The following is a 26,408-nucleotide window of genomic DNA, read 5'->3' as shown; positions in this document are numbered from 1 at the left end:
CAGCCTCCCACCTCGCCATAAAGGTCTCCCCCTTACTCTCACAGAGATTGTGGAGCACACAGCAAGCAGCAATAACAATGGGGATATTGGTTTGGCTGAGGTCTGACCGAGTCAGTAACGAGTGCCAGGGACCTTTTAAACGGCCAAATGTACATTCTACCACCATTCTGCACTTGCTCAGCCTGTAGTTGAACAGCTCCTGACTCCTGTCCAGGCTGCCTGTGTATGGCTTCATGAGCCATGGCATTAAGGGGTAGGCTGGGTCCCCAAGGATAACTATAGGCATTTCAACATCCCCAACGGTTATTTTCTGGTCCAGGAAGTAAGTCCCTTGCTGCAGCCGTTTAAACAGAGTAGTGTTCCTGAAGACGCGAGCGTCATGAACCCTTCCCGGCCACCCCACGTTGATGTCGGTGAAACGTCCCTTGTGATCCACAAGTGCTTGCAGCACCATTGAAAAGTACCCCTTGCGGTTTATGTACTGGGTACCCTGGTGCTCCGGTGCCAAGATAGGGATATGGGTTCCATCTATCGCCCCACCACAGTTAGGGAATCCCATTGCAGTAAAGCCATCCACTATGACCTGCACATTTCCCAGAGTCACTACCTTTCGTAGCAGCAGCTCAGTGATTGCTTTGGCTACTTGCATCACAGCAGCCCCCACAGTAGATTTGCCCACTCCAAATTGATTCCCGACTGACCGGTAGCTGTCTGGCGTTGCAAGCTTCCACAGGGCTATCGCCACTCGCTTCTCAACTGTGAGGGCTGCTCTCATCTTGGTATTCTGGCGCTTCAGGGCAGGGGAAAGCAAGTCACAAAGTTCCATGAAAGTGCCCTTACGCATGCGAAAGTTTCGCAGCCACTGGGAATCGTCCCACACCTGCAACACTATGCGGTCCCACCAGTCTGTGCTTGTTTCCCAGGCCCAGAATCAGCGTTCCACGGCTATAACCTGCCCCATTAACAGCACGATCTCCAAAGCACCGGGGTCCACGGTTTGATAGAATTCCATGTCCATGTCCTCATCGCTCTCATAGCCGTAGCCTACTCCTCGCCGCCTGGTTTTGCAGGTTCTGGTTCAGCATAAACTGCACGATAACGCGCGAGGTGTTTACAATGTTCATGACTGCTGTCTTGAGCTGAGCGGGCTCCATGCTTGCCGTGGTATGGCGTCTGCACTGTTTACCCAGGAAAAAAGCGCAAAACGGTTGTCTGCCGTTGCTTCCCTGGAGAGGGGGGAGGATGTACCCAGAACCACCCATGACAATGTTTTTGGCCCCATCAGGCACTGGGATCTCAACCCAGAATTCCAATGGGCGGAGGAGACTGCGGGAACTATGGGATAGCTATGGGATAGCTACCCACAGTGCAACGCTCCGGAAATCGACGCTAGCCCCGGTACATGGACGCACACCGCCGAATTAATGTGCTTAGTGTGGCCGCATACATTCGACTTTATACAATCTGTTTCCAAAATTCGAATTATATAAATTCGGATTAATCCCGTAGTGTAGACGTACCCTGAGTGGCTAGGCTGAGCAGCTGCTACAGGACTACTATACTGTCAAATTACTGCTTAGGAAAACAAGTGATCTGCTTCATAATGGATAAAGTACTCTGGATTATACCTTTGGTTACTAAAGCTACACAGAAGCTTGTGCACTTTAAACAAGACAATGGGCAAATCCTGCTCACCTTATTCAAGCAGTCCCACCTAAATCAGTGGGTGGATAAGGCGTGTGTAAATGTCCCTTAATGGGGTTAAAAAATTACTTGATATAAAGTAATTATACAGTATCAACTATACTAATGACGCTTCAATTGTTCAGTTAATAAACTTGGATCAGAAACAGATTCCATCTTGGACAGAACAACATTACAAACCCTACCAAAAATAATATTAATAAATAATTTAAATCAAATGCATACAACCTCCCGTCAGTTATTTAGGTTTCACTTGCTATGTTGGAGACAGCAAACAAGCCTACTAGTTATCCAATCATCCATAGTCTTTCAGAAAAAAACAGGGTAGACAATATCTACATTTCTAGGGTACAAAAATCTCCATCCTTTCAGCCCTTCTTTATATAGAAGCAAAAAAGGAGTCAAAACCCATCTCCCGCCCCCCTTCCCAGGTTACATTTAAAGTTAAAAAAAATCTAAGGGAGTAATATTCCTAGAGACTACTGTGACAGGTCTGGTTGAGCGCCCTCTCTTGGCCACTCACAAGACTGCTATGGGGTAGATGCAGCTACTGAATCCCCAGGTATTTTAACACCCCCAACCCCACCCCACCTCCAACTTGGCCAAACTGGTCTCTCAGCTCAGTCACCCGCCTTAGCACAACTATAGTGTGGTCAAAGCACAGTTATTCCCCACTGCTCTTGGTCTGGGGAAGACCTGATACAGCCTTGCTAGCAATGCTGGGATCCACATAGCCGGAGAGGCATTCATGATACAGCAATGTTCATAGAGATACTTCATAATATCAACCTGAATTTGTAAGTTGACACAATTTGGAAATCTGAACAATTCTCTCTTCTGAAATCAATGGCAATAAGCTTTATTTCCCTCTTGAGCACTTTCCTATAATTCACTGTGTACTTTACTTTAGCAAATAAAAATAATTTTGCATTAAGATTAATAAACAAGGTATGAAAATACAAGTAGCTCTTGGAAACGTAAGTTTTATAACATGTATCTTCTGTGGTGTTTAATTAATATTAAGACAGCAGAATCATTTGCCTTGCGGCGACAGACTGCAAAAGAGAAGCCCAATCCCACAGTCCTCACTTTGACTTCAACGGGAATCTTATCTATGGGAATCTTGCCCAAATAAGGACTCAGGACTGAGGTCTATAACATGAGCACAACTAAACTATCTCACACAACCCTTCATCTGCCTTTTCCTCCCCCTGCCTTCTCCTCCTCCTCTCCCCACCCCCCCATAAATATATACTAAACCAGGGGTGGGCAAACTACGGCCCAGGGGCTGCATCCGGCCCTCCAGATGTTTTAATCCGATCCTAGAGCTCCCGACGGGGTTCGGGGTCTGGGGCATGCCCTGCTCTGGTGCGCCAGCCAGGGAGCAGGGTAGGGGGCTTGCCTCACTCCGCGCGGCTCCCAGAAGCAGTAGCATGTCCCCCCTGTGGCTCCTATGTGTAGGGGCAGTCAGGGGGCTCCGCATGCTGCCCCTGCCCCAAGCGCCGCCCCTGCAGCTCCCATTGGCTGGAAACCGTGGCCAATAGGAGCTGCAGGGGCAGCACCTGTGGACAGGGCAGTGCGCAGACCTGTCTGGCCGTGCCTCTGCAGAGGAGCCAGAGGGTGGACATGCTGCTGCTTCTGGGAGCTGCTTGAGGTAAGCGCCGCCCAGAGACTGCACCCCTGACCCCCTCCTGTGCCCCAACCCCCTGCCCTGATCCCCCTCCTGCCCTCCGAACCCCTCGGTCCCAGCCCGGAGCACCCTCCTGCACCCCAAACCCCTCATCCCCAGCCCCACCCCAGAGCAAGCACCCCCAGCCGGAGCCCTCCCCCCCTGCACCCTGCCCCAGCCTGGAACTCCTCATTTCTTGCCCCACCCCAGAGCCCACACCCCCTCCCGTACAATTTCCATACCCAGATGTGGCCCTCGGACCACAAAGTTTGCCTATCCCTGTACTAAACAAACAATTTTCTAACATTTAAGAGTAAGTGGGAAACATGCTGATTTTGTTCATGTTAATGGTACTACTAATCAGAAACATTACAAATTGATATTGCACAAGCCCAAAGGGGATGTATGTTTGGGGACAGACAAAATCAGCAGGGTATAAAGCACTGCTAAAAGAGAATCCAACTTCTTAGCAATGACAAACTGATCAGGAAATTCATCTGTTAAGAATACGTACTTCACATCATCAACAGCAGGTCCCTTGGGCTTTTTACAGCAATTTTAAAGATTTAAATCAAATCAAATAAAGTATGTTTGGCACAACTATAAATTTCTTGAAAGACAGAAAACACTACAGCGCAATACAAGCTAATAAGGCCAAAGCAGTTCCCATGCCTCACTGCATTAGGACACAGGAAATACAGCTATTCTTGCTATTCCCTTCTCTCTGCTAACCAGACATGTATTTGATAAATCCATGGATACATCAGATGGCACACAAGAACACAAATGAAATTAGGCTATGACAGAGAAAAATAGCACATTTCCAATTAAGTGGCACCATGGGTTAGTGCATCAGCCTTTTAATTTTGGAGACCCTTCATACAAGCCACCAGATTCCTAAACAACATGTAGGTTGCCTGGAAAAAGTGTGTACAGTGAGATCAGCCTTTTCCCAATTTGTTCAAATCACAACATATACCACACAATTTGTTCCTGATGGCAATCAGAGATTAAGATACCCTGTTCTGGAGCAGGTACATTGGTATAAGTGCTTGTGTAATGCTTGTCCATACCATGCCATGTTCAAGCTAATAAATTAGTCACTCGTTTTCATGGCCATTAAAATTCACCCATGAATAAAATGAAGGTCACAAACTGTTTCTCAAAGTTCACACAATTAACTGGAACGTGATTAGGGGAATGCCTAAGTGCTGCAAATAACTGGTTACTAATTCAGTAATAAACATTTTGTCTTGATCGCAGAATGAATTAATGCCCCTGGGTGGTGCTAAAGGGCACGGTGAAGCTGAGGATACAATAAAACCAAGGTTCCGACAGTTTGCAATCATTAAAGGTCCTACGGCATTTTCTTCAGTATTAACGTTGTTACTCCACGATATTTCCCACTGTTATGCCCATGAGAAAGATTTGAACAGATCTAGCCAGGGTTCTAAAGTTTCACCCCATGTTATATACAGAAGTTCTTTGGGGCAACCCAGATTTCCTTGTAAGGGGGAAGCCTTTGATATGGAAGGAGTACCTGCTTAGGGCCATTTTCACTCAGCTCTGTACCAATGGTATCCTTTTATTCAGAGCTTGTTATACCATTCAGCTTGCAAAAACAAGAGCAGCTCTTTTGCCAGTACTTGCCATTAAAAGATAGTTACAGACACCTTCAGTCTGGATGCACTTGGAGCTGCAGAAGTTGCCACCTTGTTAACCTTACAAGACTGGATTTGATAGGGGACCTGATTTTTGCCATTTATTCTATTATCAATACCCTGGAGGTCAGCCTGGAGCCTTTAAAAAATCATATGGACAGAAACCTGCAGTTTACAGTATTGAGTGGACTATGATCTCCCTATTAAATGATTCTCTCTAGACCTATGTCTCAAACGTATACAACAGAAAATACAACTCTGATTTTACTGGTCTCCAATCAGAATGAATAAAATTGGAATAAAGGACAACAATTCCTGCTGTTTCTGTCCAGCTAAAGCAGACATGGCCTTACACATGCTGTGGAAATGCTATATGGCTCATGATTTTGGAAGGTAGCATGACCAGGGATTTCCCTCAAGCTTCAAGTTGTGGTCCTATAAATAGAGCCCTGCAAATCTGCGGATATCCTCTTTATATCTGCAGATTGAATGCAGATACAAATTTTGTATCCACGCAGGGCTCTACCTATTCATACCACAGCTGTTCACCCTGGGAAATTCCACTATCTCTAAAAAAACAACAAGGAGTCTGGTGGCACCTTAAAGACTAACAGATTTATTTGGGCATAAGCTTTCGTGGGTAAAAACCTCATCTCATGTGCCTTCCTAGTAACTTAAAAAAAACACACCATATTTTAGACCTCAACTTCCCCACCTATAGAGAATTAATGAGCTTTGCAATTTGGCAGCCCCAGAAAGGGTGGCATATGAAAGACTTGAGAGTAGAACATTTTTAAAACTTATGGTCTTCATTGACATGTATAATCAATACACCATTGTTCAGCTGTAAGCCTCTTGATCTAACTTCCACTTTAGATGCTCTCCATTCACAGAATGCCCTGTGACCAGTCTTCTCTACTTCCTTTTCCCCACTTCCTCTCTGCCATTGCTTTTCTTGCTTCTGATGACCTGCATCTGGTCTTCTTTAGATTGATCGTACAGTTACCTACAATCTAATACATTTTTTTAATAAAATAGCCGGGGTGCTATTGTACTGTTCTAGACAAATTACAAGTTTGGGTAATAATATTTCCCATTCCCTTGCATTTCCAACTGCATAGGTACTCACTTCCTACCCTAAACTTTTGTGTAGCGTTTCTGTTAACTAACTGTCGCAACCCAGTAACAGGTAAAGTAACTCATTACAAGCACTGAGCCATCGGAATGAATTGTGTACTAGTATATAAAGTAAGTGGTTAGAGAGAAAACGTCTCCTTTACATACAGTACACATTTCTACAATTTACAACCAACTGATTTACTCTACTTGTAACTGCAGAGTAGGTTCATGATGCCGTCCCACCTAAGATTTCTACTGTTGGAATCTACTAATAAAATTGGATTTTAAACATAAAAAGGAAGTCAATATGTTCCGTATTAAAATCTCTTAGGGCTAGGTGTCTTGAAACCAATTTGCTAGCTTCTGTGTTATCCAGTATAATTACAGAATGTTAAGATCATTATCTGAATTACTCAGTTAAAAAAATAAGACACTACTTTGTTACATTTTATACAATTCCATATCATAATCTGGAGATCCCTCTGGAGAGGGCCAATGAGTACATAAATGTGCTTTTCGGCCAGTTAATGTAATTTTTAAAGTATATCGTTTTTCCATTTCAAAATCCTAGTGATGACGTTATTTGCATTCCTGAGAATCCTCTCCTCCACTTTCCTATTTTTTTCTCTTTGAGCCCCCTTCTCTGCAGTAACTTCAAAGCAGTCAGTCCTGCAGCTGGAATCACCATCTGGAGTAATTGTAGAGCAGCATGTGGCTGACCATCCTCGCCCAGGACCGCACAGCCAGCTGTAAGTATCATGGAATCCCATGCAAAGTAGCGTACAGAACCCCATGTAGGTTCCTCCCTGAGACATTTCCCTCCACTTCCACAACTCCTCCTGTCTGCACAAAGCCACCTTTGAGCAACAATGCTCCCAATCACTAGACTGCATAAGATTTCAAACCAAGTCACATTTATCTTAAGAGGAACTGATTTCCCAGATACAAAAGGGTGGTTCATAGACCGCAGAGGTTGCAAACGCCTGGATGGGAGGAGAGTCATTCAGTCAGTGGTGCCTTCCCAAAACACAGGGTGCTCTGAAGCATGAGGGAAGGGCAAATATCTGACAGAAACCACACACCCTAGAAGATTTCAGATGCTGAATTACTACTGTTTTATCATTCAGTGTAAAATTTACAGTTTCAATCTAAAGGAGAATTAGGCTGCAGAACAAGATTCCAGAACTAGCTATCCAGCCTATATCTTTCCCTTGGAATCTGGCAGCCCCCACCAGGAAAATTGCCATCTAGAAACTACTTGAATTACTAGGCTCTTTCTTTTCAGTTTGCTGAGGGATGACAATACATTTGGGGGGCAGCCCCTCTTCGAACAGGAAACCATAATACCTCTATTCCTCACAAACTGTTGCCAGTAGAAACCCTGAAGAGTAGTTTTAAGGCTTGGAGCCCACGGAAATGAGTGATTTCCTATGGTAGTCTCTCTGCCCCATCCCCTGAAGTTAGGACTATCTCCTTGCAAGAGAATCAATAGACTCATAACCACAGCTCCCAGTAAAGTGGCAGCAGTAATACTTTGGGACTCCCTTCTCTGGGTAAACAACAGTAGCTTTGTAGGGAAGGGATTGAGATCAGTCTCTGGAAGCAGCATGACACTCTTTAGAAAGCCAGCACATCATAATAGAACAAATCACCCTTTACAAGCATCTGAAGTGTGGCACAACTCCTCCAGAGCTACTTCTGTATTGGCACAGTTTTAATCATTACTGGCTTTGTGTTCTCCCCCACATGCCCTTAGATCACATTTCGATTAAAAGGTTTCTTATTTAAGAGATGCTGTCAAAGGATAGGGAGAAAAATAATCACTAGAAGTACCGGGCACGTCACAATATAGGAATGGCCTCAAGACAGCAGTTACATAAACTGTGTATGCTGTTGGCACAATATAGCCAAAATACCAATGGCACTACCAACCTCTTGACCGATGAACAGTGAAATTAAACAATCAGAATCAAAGTCCTGTACTGAAACAGGCACGCTTTCCAATACTTCTGAAAAGATATAAAGAAGGAAAGGGACAAATATATTTAACAGGAGTTAAATGTACAAGGATGTTGGATGCATCTAATAACTTAAGTAAGAGCCTTTTATTTATCACATATAATTTGTATACAAGTCTGATTAATATTTTAGCAGTGAAATACCAGAATATTTATTACAATGTTAACATATACTCAGCATTTGCAGAAATGAATAATAAGTCAAATACAAACCCAAATATTTAGAATCTTAAGGCTGAATGAAATATTTTTATGTTTAAGCGGCCAAAGTATACAAAGTTTGGTCTGAAGCAGAAAATCCAGTGACAAGAATACTTGAAGAGTGTTTATTGTTTCCAACATATTTATCAAGTAATCATTTGAAGCAAAGCTGGTATTCTACTGCCACCTACAGGAAGAGAATGGAACTGTTTCCAATACAAAATATTCCACAGCTATACTTCCATTGTGGTATGCAGTGTTTATGTAGCCGTGTCAGTCCCAGGATATTACAGAGACAAGGTGGGTGACATATCTTTTAACGGACCAAATTCTATTGGTGAGAAAGACGAGCTTTCAAGCTACCCAGAGCTCTTTTTCCCCCACTGGACTACAGTGGTGTTAACAGGCCACTTCACCTTGCATGGTCCCTTAGAATAGTGGTTTTCAAACTGCGGGTCACGACAGAATGTAAGGCACTGGGTCAGCACCACTGACCGGCCGTTAAAAGTCCTTTGGTGGTGCTGCCCGGCTAAGGCAGGCTAGTCCTTACCTGTTCTGACACCGTGCTGCGCCCTGGAAGTGGCCAGCACCAGGTCCGGCTCCTAGGTGGGGGGTCTATGGAGCTATGCGCACTGCCCCTGCCCCAAGTACCGGCTCCACACCCCCCCGGCTGGTTCCCAGCCAATGGGAGTTGGGGGCGGAGGTGCCTGCGGGTGAGAGCCACTTGCACACCTCCGCCTAGGAGTTGGACCTGCTGCTGGCCGCTTCTGGGGCACAGCGTGGTCCGTGGTGCCAGGACAGGCAGGAAGCCTGCCTTAGCACCCCCGCCGCACCGCTGACCGGGAGCCACCCGAGGTAAGCCCACGCCCCAATCCCCTGCCCCAGCCCTGAGCCCCCCCCAACCCAGAGCCCCTCCTGCACCCCAAACCCCTCATTCTCAGCTCCATTGGGTTGCGGGCATCAACAATTCTCTTCAATTGGGTTGCCAGAAAAAAAGTTTGAAAACCACTGCCTTAGAATATGTATTAACTACTTATGCTAAACTACCTGTTCGCCCTGGTATTTAGCTGTGACTCCGAGGTTATGTCTACTACAGCTGTCATAATTTTATGTTGCTCAGGGGTCTGAATAAACCACACCCCTAAGAGATATAAGTTACACCAGCATAAGCGCTAGTGTGTACAGCGCTATGTCGGCGGGAAAGCTTCTCCTACCAAGGCAGCTTCTGCCACTCGTGGGGGTGGGTATTTTATGCCACCGGGAGAGCTCTCTCCCGCCACCATAGAGCATCTTCACCACAAACGCTGCAGGAATAACATATATATTATATATAACATATAACACACACACACAGCAATGATGATTGTGAAGCTTGGTTGAGGTGGTGAAGTCAGAAGGTGGAAGAGGGTGGGATATTTCCCAGGGAATGCCTTGCTGCTGGGTTGAGCCCTCAAGGGTTAACACATTGTTGTTAATGTAGCCTCATACTCACAGCACAAATGGAGGGAGGAGAAACTATAGATGCGGCAGTGGCTGCAAACATTCCTTGTTGAAACTGAATGTGATGATGAACCCACGCTATCCCACTGGAGCGCACCACTCCCTCCACTATCCAAACTGCCGTGTGGGTCATGTGTGTGTGAGACAGAGACACACATCGTGTGTGTGTGTGCACGTGTGAGAGAGAGACGCACATTGCCCCTTTAAGTACACTGACCCCACTCTAAGTACACTGTCTTTTTAAAAAGAACAGGAGTACTTGTGGCACCTTAGAGATATGCATCCGAAGAAGTGGGTTGTAGCCCACGAAAGCTTATGCTCTAATAAATTTGTTAGTCTCTAAGGTGCCACAAGTACTCCGGTTCTTTTTGCGGATAGAGACTAACACGGCTGCTACTCTGAAACCTGTCTTTTTAAGTAGATCAGCAAGTTGAGACACCAGCTGCTGCCAGCAAGCTCCCTCCATCCTGAGTCCTGTTGTGTGTGTGTGTCCCCGCTCTGTGGAGATGGGGTACAGGAGTGGGGGGAGGTGGACACCCTGACATCAGCACCCCTCTACCCCCCCCAACCCACTGCACAGCAAACAGGAGGCTCCTGGGAGCAGTTCCAAGGCAGAGGGCAGGAGCAGCACATGGCAGTGGGGGAGGGACACCTGAACTGCCCAGCAACTGATAGCCTGCTGGACGGCTGCTGCACAGGGAACTTAGGGGAGCGGGGAGCTGATAGGTGGGCTGCTGGCCCACCCTGGTTCTAAGCCTCCACCAGCTAGCTCCAACGGGCTGCTCTTCCTGCAAGCAGTGGACAAAGCAGGCAGCTGCCAAACAACATTATAAGGGAGCATTGCACAACTTTAAACGAGCATGTTCTGTAATGCAGTGGCCTCCAAAGTGGGATGCGCGGCAAGAGGAGTGCTTTGTTGTTGTTGTTGTTGCTGCTTCGGCGGTTCGGGAGGGAGTCCAAGCGGGTTTTTTTTTCGCTTCAGCAGTTCAGGTGGGAGTCCGAGTTTAATTTTTTTTTTTTGATTCAGAGCGGCAGGGGGTGCGCGATCAAAAAAGTTTGGAGACCACTGCTCTAATGGATCAGCGACGTAACAATGAAACAACGTTAACTGGGACGACGTTACATGAGGATTTACTATATAACACATCACAAGATTGGTGAGCAGTGCAGGATCCATGCTTTCAGGCAGAGATGGGGGGCACACAGTTTACAGGGGCTGTTGAAAAATATCAGGAAACGTAGTCGGAAGCCCATGGAATGATGGGACGGAAAAAACTGCATCATGGGACGGTGAGCCCACACTCATCATGCACAAGTTGCACAGTGGGATAGCTACCTACGGTCCACTGCTCTCTCTCGACGCTAGAGCACCAACTGTGGATGCACTCAGCTGACGCAAGGCGCATTGTGTGAGCATGCACAATCGATGTAATTATAGTGGTTTCTGATCGTTGACATAACTTGCATTGGCTTAACACTGTAGTGCAGACATACCCTGAGGGCTTGTCTTCGTGTACAGTGATACAGCTGCACCAGTGAAGACACTACTACGCTGACGGGATAGCACTGTCTACACACAGGGTTAGGTATAACTATATCACTCAGGTATTGTGGATTTTTCACACCCCTGAGCGACAGTTACACTGATATAGGTCTGTAGAACTGGCCCAGGTACCTTTCCCAGACCTAAGGAAGTGCTCTGTGTAGCTCAAAAGCTCATCTCTCTCACCAACAGAAGTTGGTCCAATAAAAGATATTACCTCACCCGCCTTGTCTCTCTATACTTTTATTGAATTATATTTTTGTACTAGGGTCCCAACTTCAAAATGTTTTCTCTTTACGACAGGGGTGGCCAACCTGTGGCTCCGGAGCCACATGCGGCTCTTCAGAAGTTAATATACGGCTCCTTGTATAGGCACCAACTCCGGGGCTGGAGCTACAGGCGCCAACTTTCCAATGTGCCGGGGGGTGCTCACTGCTCAACCCCTGGCTCTGCCACAGGCCCTTCCCACCCCCTCTCCTGAGCCTGCCATGCCCTCACTCCTCCCCCCCCAATGCCTCCTCCACGAAACAGCTGATCGGGAGGGAGGGGAAGGTGCTGATTGGCAGGGTTGCCGGTGGGCGGGAGGCGCTGGGAGCGGGGGTGAGCGGATGGGGGGCTGCTGACGTATTACTGTGGCTTTTTGGCAATGTACATTGGTAAATTCTGGCTCCTTCTCAGGCTCAGGTTGGCCACCCCTGCAGGAGACAGAAGTGCCTGGAAGTTACAATGGCCACATAAGAGCTCCCACAAACCGTTTGGTCATCATTTTATTTGCCCACGTTCCTAAACTTTTCTGTAACCTTATGGTGTAGAAGGCTATGGAGAACTCAGCCATGAAGAGATGAAAGATGCTAAAAGGAAATGGAGAGAAATCTAAAAACAGATCTCTTCTGTGCATGCAGTCCAATAACACTGGCCTCCTTGCCACTAAGCACTACTTTCTGACAAAACCAAATTGGCTGAAAAAATATTTTTATAATCTCACAAGATCCTAACACCCTAGAGGAGGGTTTTAAGGTTCTGGAAACAAAGGTCAGCTCATTTACCTCATTTACAACTAATTGCACTCTATGAAAAAAACTGAGATCAGGGGAAAAAACACAAACAAGTGGAGAAGAAAGCGTGTTCCAGAAACAAAACAGTGGCTGATTTTGTGTCTCAGAAGAAACATTAATAATCATGAGTCAAAGGAATGAAAAATCTTATCAGCTGGCATAGCCCAGCTTTACAAGATATCATCCGAATATGTCAGCTGGATGAAGGTAAAACTCACAGCTCAAGAAGACCTACAGCCAAAGGAAGGACCTTATTAAACAGTATGCGAAGTGGTGTTACGGCATACTATGGAGAGGGAATCAAAAGGTAAGCCAGAACGAAGAGCAACAATACTGCTCCTCTACCAGACATCACACACAGAATCTAATGTTTGCACGGGCAGACCTGGCAGTAGAAGGACTTTTCCAGCTGTTTTTTCTAGATCTCAAGGTAATTTAATAGAAAAATCTCAATTATGTTATTCAGTGAGGATATGACCATAAAAATTCTTTCTCCTGCAAAACTTTGAGTAAACTTCAATAACAACATGTGTTTGGAGACACAGGACCTGAAACACAGCTATCGGCCACACGTAAAAACAACATATAAAAGAATTCTCGGAACCGTGGCTAGAAAGGACTCCAAAGTTTGGTTCATGGCTGTTACAAAGTTGTTTTATCAAGGATTATGGTTTAATTCTTTGTAGTATTTGTTGAACAAAAGGGAACAAAGTGCTTCCACCTTGCTATCATTATCCCCTAATGGAGCAGCAAAATTATGCAATACCATATTCAGGACACGTTATTACTTAACTATCAGGACATGGATTAATGCCTCCCCTTTCTTTCATCCTTACCTCCCACAAATGGTATGTGGACAGGAAAGGAAACTGTAATAAGAAGTGGATTGTTAAGGCTCCCCTTAGGATTCTTTATACACAGAGGGACAATATTTTATGCAGAACTTTGGTGAAAGAAAACATTTAAGTACTTATTTCTGCAATAGATCTGATGCAGAGTTTTGGGTTTCATATTTAATTGCTTCCAATAAAACCAATATTTTTAAAGTATACCACGGTTTCCACATGTGGGGAGCAGAGGGGTACAAGACTGCCTTTCTTCTCATTTATGTTGATTGCAAACACATCCAAATAGTATGCCTAGATTTTCTGATTATTCCTAAAAAAAAAAAAAAAAAAAAAAAGAAAAGAAACAAATACTAACTTAGGCCAGGTTTACACTCTAAATTTACACTGGTATAACTATGTAGCTATGTTTCAGAGTATCAGCCATGTTAGTCTGTATCCGCAAAAAGAACAGGAGTACTTGTGGCACCTTAGAGACTAACAAATTTATTAGAGCATAAGCTTTCGTGGGCTACAACCCACTTCTTCGGATGCAGATGTATGTAGCTATGGGGTGTGAAAAATCCACACCCCGGAGCAACGCAGTTATACCAACTTAACCCCCAGTGTAAACAGCGCTGTGTCAACGGGAGAGCTTCGCCCATCAACCCAGCTACCCACCTCTCGTGGAGGTGGATTAACTACCCCCAACAGGAGAAGCTCTCCCGTTGGCATAGTAGCATATTCACTGAAGCATTATAGTGGTGCAGCTGCACCAGTACTGCTGAGCCACTGCAGTGTTGTAAGCATAGACCTGCCCTAAGAGTGATGTGGGTAATCAAATCTCATGCTTCACAGCATCAGGTGACTGGACTGCATGTGGGTATCAGAGAGAAATTACGCACAAAGTGCACAGCATTGACCAGTTGACTAAGTGCATTATGCAGTAAGGAAGCATGGAGGTTGCCTTGTTCTGAAGCCTCAGATACTTTTCACTGCCAGAGAAAGGCCAGTGCTCTTAGATGAACAAGTACTCTGATCCACTATGGTAATTCCTATGTTCCTTTCCATCCCCTGTAACGCACCAATGGAAGGGGGAAAAAAGCAAAGCATCAGTGAGAAATGCCCAGCATTGCTGTAAACATCACAATTGTGGGGGAGATTTTCTGGAGTTAATGGAAAATCAAGATATGGCTGGCCTACATCTGGGAACTGATTTGACAACTGCTAAGGAGGTGATATGACAGATCTTCAGGTGGAGCCAGTCATCCACTCTGCTCTTGAAGCACCCAATATCCAATAAGGAAAAGGAAGCCCTCATTGGCTTTCCCCAAACTGTTCACACCATTTTCCTCAGATGGTTGCCATGGCCATCATCTTCAGATTAAGACCTATGAACCTGCTAAGAGAGCTCAAAAGGAGGAAGCATAGATATAACTATTATGTTGCTCTTTTTAAAAGAAATGTTAAGGAAAGCTAAGATAGTGCTATTCCAAGTCAGCTGGCATGGGCCAGCCGGGGTTTTTTAACTGCAGCATAGACAGACCCATACTGACCAATTAGCCTCTCCAGAAAGTTAAGGAGCAGCTTTCACAGGCTCCTGAATTAGTCCCATCCCTAGCATTCCCATGACAGACTGTACATGCTTTCTCAATGGTCTGCAGACGTAAGTGCCTTGAAAGATTTTCTTGTTCACTTATACTCCGTAACCTAGGGCTTCTGGCCAGTGTAATTTTGAGCCCAACGATATATTACCATTGAAGTAAACTGATACCAAGCAAGGGCAAAATCTTGATATTCCCAAACCATTTAACCTGTAACAAAGGAGAGGGAGAGCGTCTGGCAATGGAGCATGTGGAACTGGCCAGACATATCATGAGATCCCTGGTTTAGTGGAGGAGCTTGGGACCCTTAAGTCCACACCTATTACCTCTTTTTCGCATGTCACTCCACATTTTACTGCACTCCAAATGCACATGCAGCAGAGAGAACCACAATCTCAAATTAACTATCAGAATTTAACCTACTTTCACCCTGCTATAAGCAAATACAGAGCAGCAGTACAGCATAAACATGATGGGGAGAAAAGACAGGGACAACAAGGGGGTGGAAGAGAGGCAGAAGGGGAAGTAAAAATAAAGGAGGGGAAAGATGCTTCCAATCTGGACCAATACTCCAGTTGGAAAATAACCCCTCTCCCCACTGTGTGTGTCATCTTCCCAACCCACAAACCTCAACAGTGTGACAATTATAGGTGAAGAGCAATGGTTTAAAAAAGAAAAAATTAAATTTTCTGGAAGCTAGGTAGAACCCACTCGCACCATTTTGAACATAATACTGTCACATATCACAAATTAAGAGTCAATCTGAATCAGTAATTGAAGTCTTCCAAATACTCTTTGGTGCTGCTGGAAGCAGTGTTCAAGATTCAGCTAATGACACCCTATCCTGTGAGTCAATACTGAGCCAATGCCTCAACATGATTTTATAGGCACTGCGCAGTTGGGTTGCCTTAAAAACAGTGAAGATCTGAACTCATGTAGTCATTAAAGAAAACATGGGACTTGTCATAAGAAAAGCATTGTTAACCTCAGTATCCTGGCCAAATTCCAACTCTTGCAATTACATTCTGCCAACCTAAATCTCCCTTGCTGTTTCAATTGGATATGACATTTTTCTTTACTTCCAGCCCTGAACTACAATATAGTATTTTGCGCTGTTGAATAGCTGCCACATTTCAGTGGTGGTGAACATTATCTACAGAGCTACATACACATACATGGAGTAGATGAAGCACTTTACAAACGTAGGCGTCTTTGGGGAATGATGATGCTATATACATTTAAGATACTACATTTCATCTTTTTTTGCACTCACTTCCAGCTTTTTCTTTTCTTTTCTTTTTTTCCTACCATGGCACTCAGATTAAAAAGTGGAAGTATAAAAAGTCACAAAAAGGAAAGAGAGGAAAAAAAAGAAAAAGAGGAGACATGAGAAAGGGGCCCAATGAAAGATTGAAAACAAGACTTAAAGGACCAGACACAAGAAAAGAATCTCAGAGCAGGTCTACACTATGGGGTTAAGTCGACCGAAGTTACGCAATTCCAGCTACGTGAATAATGTAGCTGGAGTCGATGTAGCTTAAGTCAACTTATTGCAGTGTCTAGACCATGCTGGGTCCATGGCAGAAACCCTCCTGTTGACCTACCTTACGCTTCTCGTTCCGGTGGAGTACCGGAGTCGACAGGAGAGCGATCTGCAGTTGACTTAGCGAATCTTCACTACCCTGAAGGCTGGGCTATGCTACCTCTTAAGTTGATGTAACTTACATCGCTCAGAGGTGTGAAAAAGACACCCCCTTGAGCGACGTAAGTTACATCAACTTAAGTACTGTCCACAACAGTGCTATGTACGTCTTCATCAGACGCGGTGCAGCTGGACCGATGTAGCCCGGTAGTGTAGACTCGCTCTCATACACAGTACACTGGACACACCCAGAACCAGAGACACAGAATCAAAGTAAAACAAATCAAGAATTGAACAAGAACCATCAGTCAAAATATAGGCCATTAAAAAATCCTGATTGCAGCAGAATGTGATGTCAGAAACAAAAATACAGAATGGGAAGAATTAATGTGATAACAATAAACCATATTTACAATTTGCGAGGGAAGGAAGAGAGGGGAACATATAACCAGGTCATCCCAAAAATTACTCACTGCCACAAAAACAGAAAAAATAGCATAAATAGTGTTTTTATCTGCAAAGAGGTTTACAAAATTATAGCCTAGTGCTGCAAACACTATCAGGAATCATGAGTAGTGGGAAATTAATAAGGTTTGTGCATGTGAGAAAAGACCTAAAGGGACAGGTCCTTAATCCTCAAAGGTCATGTGAGGGAGGTAATAGCCCCATTTTATATAAAGGGAAACTAAGATAGAAAGGTAAACTTGCCACAGGCCACCGAGGGAATCAGTAGCTGGAATTAGAACGCAAGACTTTTGGTTCTTAGTTCCGTAGACAGAGCATGACTCTCAGTTTAAAGTGTTATTTAAATGTGAACACTATTTGGCAAAAGTGTACATAACTCCTTAGTTTACTGACAAAAACAAAGTTTGCTATGATTTGCATTGCAGGGCCAAAATAGTCATGGAAGAACAGGCAGACACTGCAGCTGGTGATTTCAGCCATTAGGATATGGGTGGCATAGGATTTGAAGCAACAGCTCATATTTAAGATACTCAGTTGCGCGTATCCATATACAGAAACCAAGTTATTGTTTTCACTAGTAAACTGACGATATTTCATTTCAGAAGTAACTGATAGCAAAACATGGAACAAGAAGATGATGCCATTTATAGCATCTTTTTGGACAATGCCTACTTGAAATTTCAATCAGAAACAAAAAAAAAAAATTCTATAAAGACATTTACATTTATTCTTCCCTGCTAGTTTTTGGTCCATAAGAAGTCACATATAGCAGTTCCAAATACTCCACAAGAACCACAACTACTGTTCAGAAAGACAATAATTTGAACAACAAGCAATGTTGAAGAATGGTTTAGTCAATTTGAATAATATAAGTAGCATCTAATAAAGTGACACATTGTGATGGTACAAATATAGGGTACAACGCGTTTGTTTTGTATTTATACAAAACATAAAAATAAAAAATGTGTTTGGGGAAAAAGTACAATAGAAACATTCATTGCACAACACTGTTTACAGTATGCAAGCCAACTAATGTTTTTAAATGCATTTGGATACGAGTATCCCAAAAAGCCATTAGTACTAATAAAAATCCCTAAAAATATAATTTGAGAAATCTAACACTTTCCCCACTAGGTGGCAGCAATGATTTAGCCATCTGGGCCAAATGAAGATAGAACCAATGGGCTGATTATTGTATACCTCTTAATTACAGTCTTAAGCAAAGCATCACTGTCCGCTGCAGTCTGCTAATAACTATAACTTCTTAGTAGGATCTAGACCTAGTAGGACCTAGAGATTAAAAAAATACATTCCTAAGAAACATTTCTACTTCCAATGCCAGATGAAGGTTTTCCTCCTCTACTAGAGATACCCAATGAAAATCTGTTTGCAGGGTAAATAAAATATCTTATTTCCTACCCAGTTTATGTTGGGAATGAATTATTCACAGCAGGCATGCTTATTACAATAATTATTCAAACAAATCAAGGAGTACATACTAGTTACTTTTCATGTTTTTTAAATGATACAAAAGAAAACTGCACTTTGTCCTATGCATTTCATATATTAATCATTTTAAAAGTCTATTATTTTGTATGTGTTGTTATTATCTGCATCACAGTAGTGCCTAAGGTCCCTCAATGAGATCAGTGCACCATTGCACAAGGCACTGGTCAAACACACAGCAGAAGCCAGTCTCTGCCCTGAAAAGAGCTCACACTCTAAATAAATAAGATAGATATAGGGTGAGAGGGGAAACAGAAAGACAAACAGGTACTGTTTGATTTTGGGCAAGTAACTTCAATTTAGATGATCTGGAAATAGAACTCCAGTCTCCAAAGTCACATTCCAGTTTCCTATCCGCTGAACTACGCTGACAGATGTAACTCATTTCTGTATAGCGAGATGTACAGTGACTTCAGGTAGTAATTTGACATTTTTATAGAGGTTGATCAGTTCCATTTTCCCTACCTGCAGCACAGAGACATTGTGTCAATAGGTTATCAGGGTACAAATGCCCTCTGCCAGCATTTTCCTGTTCCTTTGACGTGCCAAAGTATAAAGACACTCAGCTGCAGCCAACTCCAACCTGCTCCTATTAAATGTTGCAATAACACCACAGAGCAGAGAGTATCCTAAAAACTCTTCCGCTTTGCAATATGTGCGTTCACCGTTATTTGTTTGACTGAGTGACTGGCTAGATACACTGATTTAGGCAATATGGTCACTCATATAATGGATAGTTAAATTCAGTGTAAGAAATATTGTCTTGGGGAGAACCAGATTTTTCAGAAATTGGAAATGCGATAGAGCCTTTAACTTCTAAATCACACATTCACATCCAAGTGCAATACCTAACCCTACAATTGCATCTGTGCTGATATCTCCATGTAGGTAAGAGGGTCTGATTGCAGAACATGGCCTTAGACTGGTAACAACTAACGTTCACTCCATGTGATACCTGTTTTCATGTCTATGTAAAATGGTTTGGTGGCCTCAGTGCACAGTCCAATGGACAGCTGTTCACATCACAAAACCACCACCAGTTGGTTATTCTGCTGGCACTCTCAACTGAGACATCAAAGAACAAATTAGTTTAGAAACTGAGCTACCCTATCACCCCTTGAAATGGTCCCTCCCATCAGGGCTGAGAAACATGACTGGGACACCACGGGGGAAGCTCTTGCTACTACTGTGTGTTATTCTAAGGCCCTACCAAATTCACAGCCATTAAAAAACGCATAATGGACCATGAAATCTGATCTCCTCTGTGAAATCCAGCTATTGTAGGTTAGGGGGTCTCCCACCATGCATCGGGTTCCAGATGCTATTCCCAGATGGGCTGGGGAGGGACAGGACTTCCTCTTCTCCTGCAGGGTGGTACACCCTTACTTCTGCATTGCCTTCAGAGCTAGGCTCTGCAGGCAGTGCAGCCATGGACCTTCCTGCAGCTAGGGGAGGTTCCCGGAGATGGGTCTGAGCTAAGGTGACCAGACAGCAAGTGTGAAAAATCGGGACAGGGGGTGGGGGGTAATAGGAGCCTATATAAGAAAAATACCCAAAAATCGGGACTGTCCCTATAAAATCGGGACATCTGGTCACCCTAGTCTGAGCTGGCCCCTGGAGTGGCCCGTGCAGGGGAAGAGGAGGTCCTGTCCTTCCCCAGCCAAGCCAGGACTAACAGCTGGAGCCCAGTGCACGGTCTGGGGTGCCCCTCCCCAGCTCCAGCACTCAGAGGTTAAAGGGGCCTTGGGATGGCTTGGAGGGGAGGGAGGATTTGATGAGGACACCTCCCTGACCATGGAGCCCTAGGCAGTCACCCACCCATAAAACTGGCCCTGCCCCCCCCCCCCCAGCGATGACCCCCACAATACCTTGCGACCCTCACTTCTGAGCTGCCGCAGGCGGCGACACTGACTTCAGAGCTGGACACCTGGCCAGCAGCTGTTGCTGCTCTCTGGTCACCCAACTCTGAAGACAGCGCCCCTGCCAGCAGCCGCACAGAAGTAAGGGTGGCAATCCCACTGCCCACCACAGCCCCCTGTTGGGTCAGGACCCCCCCCCCCCGTTACAACACTAGCCACTTTCAGATGAAACCATGAAATTGACTATTTAAAAAATCCTATTACCATGAAATGGACCAAAATGGACCATGAATTTGGTAGGGCCCCAGTTATGTCTAGTCAGTGGCTAGTCAAACCAGCAGAACATTTAAAAGAAAACGTAGCCTTCTTCCATCTTGGAGACACTAATAACCGCACGCCACGCCAGCCACGTCCCATGGCTTTACCCACCCACTGGTCCCAAATCTCGGGGGCAGCTCCTATGGACGGTTGAAACTGCCGCATGGCAGAAGAACAGACCTACGGGAGCAGGGGCGTTTTTATTTGTTAAGCCAACGGGCAGGCGCCCACCCCGCTGCTCTTCTGAGGTGTCAGGGCCCATCTCCCAATTGCCTCGGGGCAACCCTAGACTCTGCTCGGTCACACGGCTGCTCACGGGGCACTTTCAAGAGGAGACTGAGGAGTTGGGTTTGTTTAACCCATGAGGCCTTCCCCGTGTCGTGCCCGTAAGCGGTGACATCAACTGTCCGTCCCGACACCCCCCCGGCCCCGCGTGTCCGTCCCAGCCCCAGCCCGTCTGTCCGGCCGCGGGCGCTGCTACCTTGAGGACGCCGCTCATCTTGGCGAGCAGGGCCCGGAACTCGTGCGGTGCCGCCTCGGGGTAGAGCTGGCCCCGCAGCAGCTCCTCGCTGATGCCCGCGTGGCCGTAGTACGCGGCCTGCGCGATGCCGCTCAGCAACCCGCTCAGCGCCTTGGAGCCCTCGGGCTGGGGCTGCTCCGCCGCCATGCCGAACCGCGGAGCGAGCGCCGGCCGGGACTACAAGTGACGGGGGCCGGCCGGGGACAAACCCAGCGCTGGACCGAGCCCGCCGCGCTCTCCACAGCGACCCCTGCCGGCGCCTCTGCACGCGGCTCTGGCCCGAGCGAGCCCTTCCCTCCGGCGAGCGCCGCCCTCTGGCAGCCGCCCCGCCCTAGCGGCTCTTCTCCCCGGAGCCTGCTGCGCCTCAAGGGGCCAGGCCTGAGCCTGAGCCAGCCCTGGAGCCCCCCCCCTCCCGTGCCACCCAGCCCGCTCCTCCCACAGACACCCCCGAGACAGCAGCCCCCAGCCCCCCTGGGAAGGAAATCCCCCGCCCATCACCTCCTCCAGCGCCAGGGTCAGCAAAGGGGGCTTGTAAAACTGGACAAAGTCTTCTTCAGTTCTGCCCCCTTCACCCTTCACTTCTAGCTCTGCAGAGACAAGTGGAAATTTCCTGCTCCCGGGGATTTTTTTGTTAGTCTGTAATTTAATTGAAGGGCTGATGCGTTTAGGCCACTCTACCTTTAGAGGGTCTTTCACTGTAGGTAACAATTCACAAGGGCTGGCTGAACCAAAAGATGAATGTATAGATATTATAAATACATTTAAATGGAGTAATATTTAAAACCCAATAACAGCAGCAAGGGACAACACAGATTCAGGAGTCAGTACACTAACATTAAATGTTAACAATACGCAAACTTAATTTTGTCTCTAAAGATTGCAACAATCGTCTTCAACTGCAAACACACCACTTCAAGATGCCTCAAGTGTACTGTTCACTACAGCTGTTATCTTTCTTCGCAGACCTAATTTCAACAGTCTCACATAGGGTAAAATGTCCCCCTTCCCTGGATCTCATGGATTCATAGGTAATACTACTGTCCTGGATTCTGTTGTCCACTACCTCCTAGCAGCAGGTTCAAAAAACAGCCTCTACTGCTTCATATTTGAGCTGAAGGCAAAACACAACTTCTGTTACTTGAATCTTAATTCTAGCTGCCCAAACTTGGCAGTTTCCACTCAATGACCTTTGTAGAACCCGCATTCCCATTCTCTTCCTAGTTTGGAAGATGCTAAAAACTGCATCCTGCTGTTACTTCATCATCGCCTTGATGCCATTAATTAGAAGATTCCAAAGACAGAAGTCTTTAATTGTATCCCAGACATCATCAGAGACTTCCTCTTCTTTAGCCTTCCAGTAACTTATTCACTAGAATATTTACAGAAAGTCTCTGATCCAGGAAACACTAAGCACATGCTTTACTTTAAGCACAAGTAGTCCCAGAAGGGTTGTGAACACACCAAAAGCAAATTCAGAATTTTTTTTTTTAGGAATTTGCTTAGCCGATAATACTTTGGGGCCAATACTGGTCAGTCTATTACTCTACATATTGCGTTGGCATTTCTTGTTGAATAGGCATTGGACAGATGACGTTAGAGCTTCATTGATGGGAAGGTGATTTCATTTCCTTTGAGCCATTCCAGCAAATCTGCAATTCCACTGTGCCCTATGTGAACACCAAAGCCCAATTTACACGATCAAAGAATTAACGTCAGTTTCCTACTGCATAGTTTTGGGATAAAGATCCCATGAATCAGTCTGGTGGAACTATTACTAGCATGCACTCTGTCCTCTTTGTAGCATCATCTTTTGGGATCTTTGGTGTTGTCCAGATATTAAAAGGTGACAAGTTAGAAATAGAGCTATATGCTGATATTCAGCAGGAGGTAGTGGCATTGTGGTCTAAATATCAAGTTTAAAATAAAATAATTCCCCAGAATTACAGATTTGAAACTTAGCAGGGGTGCTGCAGCTCATCATCGTCTGAGGGAGAAGAACTGAATTCTAGACAGTAATTGATCTTTCAGATTAACAAAATCTTGTCTTCTCTGCATGCTCATTAAAGATCTCATGGCACTCTTTGTAAGCATAGGGATTTATCCCAGTGTCTTTGAGACATCTTCATGCATTCTTTCTCTCCGAATACATGTGAACTGTTCCATGGGTAAGGATGAAGCTAGCTTTAAAAGTCTGGAAACTAAAGGGATCCAGTCATTGCCCTAGTGCCATAAAATCCTTCACCGCACACTATCATCCTATCCAATTAGCACCTCCTACAGAACCTGAACTTTGCCCTATAAAATCTGTAAAAATAAGTGCAAAGTTCAAAGTGGCACTGCTAGATTAAAAAGTACCATTTCTTAGCCCAGGGATCCAAATCTGATGTCACACTAATATATACTGCAACATTACTGTACACAAAAAGATGACTATCTCTCATGGAAAACTTTACAAGGGGAGGTCTGGGAGAAAATCACAGGTCCTCTTTAGTTGTTCACTCAGGAGCTTGGGGTTTACCCAACCCCCTGAAATAGGCTGCAGGAACCACCCAGAAACCCTATGGGTGTCCAGGGACCCTCAAGAAACCAGATCCAAATCCTGTCTCAGTTGCTGTGATCTCTGGGAGCCCCATCCAATCCCTCACAATGTTGTTCTATACTCCCCGTAACTACAGCTGTCCTCAGGACCCTCAGGGGGATGGCCACTGAAAAAATAATATAAAGGCCCAGAAATCACTAAGAGGCTGGAGAGAGAATGCTATATATACACCCAACGCACTCACTCCTGCCTGCAATCCACCCAGTCTCCAATAAATGCCTCAGCATGACCCTGGACCTGGAGTACTCTCTGTGGGGTCTGAAGGAGGGAGGATGATGCCAAGGAGGAGGCCAGCCTCCTCTTCTGCGCAGGAGCTGGGACAGCCACATGCAAAGATTCCCCAGCATGCGTGGCTCTGAGGGAGAATCGATCCTATCTTATACACATTAGATGCTACAAAGTATAGTTCATATAGTTAAACATGCAAACTGCATAAATTTACATATATGTATAACACCATGTAATCAACCCATTTCATGACACCAAAGAGATCATTCATTCAAACTCTGTCCATAAAAATATTCTTCAACTCTACCAACACGTTGCACTATAAGAAAGTGTATAAAACGCTGACATAACGTAATGTATGCTGGGATTATAGTCCTTTCAAAATCTTTTCTATACATTTAATTAACATATATTAAAATCAACTGAATACACGTGTGATAGGGCCTTCAATGGCCGGGGAGCCTACTGGCTAGATCATTGGTTGGGGGGCTGTAGAGGGACTTGATCCGTCCTTCTCCCTCAGGTCCTGGCCCAGAGTCGCTCAAACCCTAAACAGGGGAGATGGATCTTTTCCCCAGCTGTAAGCAGGGGTTCAGGGCCTGTTTTCCTGGCCTGCTCCCTATGCAAATCCTTTTCGTTTGGGGCATGGCCCCGCAAGTCCAGTTGCCCCACAGTTGTGGCTTATCTGTACGTTCCCCTTGGCAGGGGAAGATTTACTTGACTCCAGCGGCAGCGTTTTTTAACCCCTGCTGTGCCCAGCTGCAGTCTCTCTGTTCCTTCACGCATCCCCCCCTCATGGCCGCCTTTGGTGTCTGCCCCCCCCAACTGCTCTCCACCATCCCGTGAAAAGCAGTCTGCATTCAGATGGGCTTTCCCATATAAAAGCTCAAATGGTGAGAAGCCAGGATGCTGGATACGAAAGGAGAAGAGTTGGAGGGAAAGGTGCCACCTCATGATTCGGGGATTTGTGTCCTTCATGGCGTGGAGCCAGTGGAGAGAGGCACGGTCAGTAACGAGAGTGAAGTGTGTACCCAAAAGATAATAACGGAGTGAATCCATGACCCATTTTACTGCCAGGGCAGTATAGGTCTTCTCTTGCGGGAATAGCTTCCTGGTAATATATAGGATGGGGTGTTCATCGCCCCCAGCTACCTGCGATTGAACAGCTTCTAGGCCCATGTCTGAGGTGTCTGTTTGTAACAAAAATTCCTTGGCAAAGTCACGGCTGTACAAGACAGGTTCCTGAGAAAGCCGAGCCTTCGGAGTTTGAAACGCCTCCTCACAGGCTCTGGTCTACTGGATCCTTTTAGGATTCTCGTTCTTGAGGAGATCGGACGGGGGGCCGCAAAGGAGGAGATTCCTGGGATAAAGCGGCAGTAATGCCCGGCTAGCAGGGCCGGCTCCAGGCACCAGCTTAACAAGCAGGTGCTTGGGGCTGCCAAGAGAGAGGGGCAGCACGTGCGGCAATTCGGGGGCGGCAGGTCCCTCACTCCCTCTAGGAGCGAAGGACCTGCCGCTGAACTGCCGCCGCCGATCGCGGCTTTTTTTTTTTCCCAATTGCCGCTGCCAGTCGCGATTGCGATCGCGGCTTTTTTTTTTGCTTGGGGCGGCAAAAATGCTGGAGCCGGCCCTGCCGGCTAGTCCCAGGAATCGGTGTACATGCTTCTTTGAGGATGGCGTGGGGCATAGCTGAAGGGCCTGAACTTTGCTAACCCAGTCGGATCAAGCCCTTTCCCAATGTGTACCCAAGGTAGGTGGTCTCATTCTTCCCAAGGTGACATTTGGCGGGGTTCGCCATCAGGCGGCCTCCTGGAGGGACTGCAGGACAGAAGTCACATATTTCAAGTCTGTTTGTTTGGTTGGTTGTTTGAAGGACCGTGTGCTGTGGCTGGCAGTTGGAAGCTGTGAGCTTCAAAGGAAGGTCTGAAGGCTAGAAGCCTCTGGTAATTGGCTGAGCCTTAATCAGTGGGCGGGGCATTCACCCAGGCCAGGGCTTTATAAAACAGCGCACAAGCGACCAGGGAGCTTTTGCGACCAGGGGCTGCTAACAGGGAGTTTCGCAAGGGGAGCAGGAAGGGAGCGCGGGTCCCTTGCCGGTTCTATCTTAAACCCTTTATTCCCCTTAAAACCTATAGCCCAAACTACATTCAAAACTTCTTGCTTTAAACAACCCCTTCATTAACTAGGAGACAATGCAGGCAGAAGCCCAGCTGCAGAGTGGGGGCTATCCAGTTTATTGCACTGAGTGTAGCATGTATGATTACCTGCACCATGGGCGAGTGGCGTATGTGTGCATTCGGTGCAAGGAGCTCCTGGCCCTCAGAGACCATAGCCAAGAGTGATCAGTTCCTATTGTCTAGTCTAAAGAAAACC

The 26,408-nt window shown here is 45.7% G+C and overlaps 1 protein-coding gene across 1 annotated transcript in view; it reads right to left on the bottom strand.

Moving 5' to 3' along the window:
• COMMD1 (copper metabolism domain containing 1) overlaps positions 1-21,361 on the bottom strand; it is a 134,776-nt gene extending 113,415 nt beyond the window's left edge. Inside the window, exon 1 of the mRNA XM_029911898.1 lies at positions 21,170-21,361. Coding sequence (XP_029767758.1) covers positions 21,170-21,355 — 186 coding nt within the window. The 5' untranslated portion in view covers positions 21,356-21,361. The remainder of the gene's footprint in view (positions 1-21,169) is intronic.
• Positions 21,362-26,408: the final 5,047 nt, after the last annotated feature.

This window comes from Terrapene carolina, unplaced genomic scaffold (genome assembly GCF_002925995.2).
Source record: "Terrapene carolina triunguis isolate 2854851 unplaced genomic scaffold, T_m_triunguis-2.0 Scaffold132, whole genome shotgun sequence".
Classification (NCBI taxonomy): Eukaryota; Metazoa; Chordata; order Testudines; family Emydidae; genus Terrapene; species Terrapene triunguis.
Note: the sequence above shows the minus strand (reverse complement) of the source record. Positions and strands in the feature narration are given on the sequence as shown.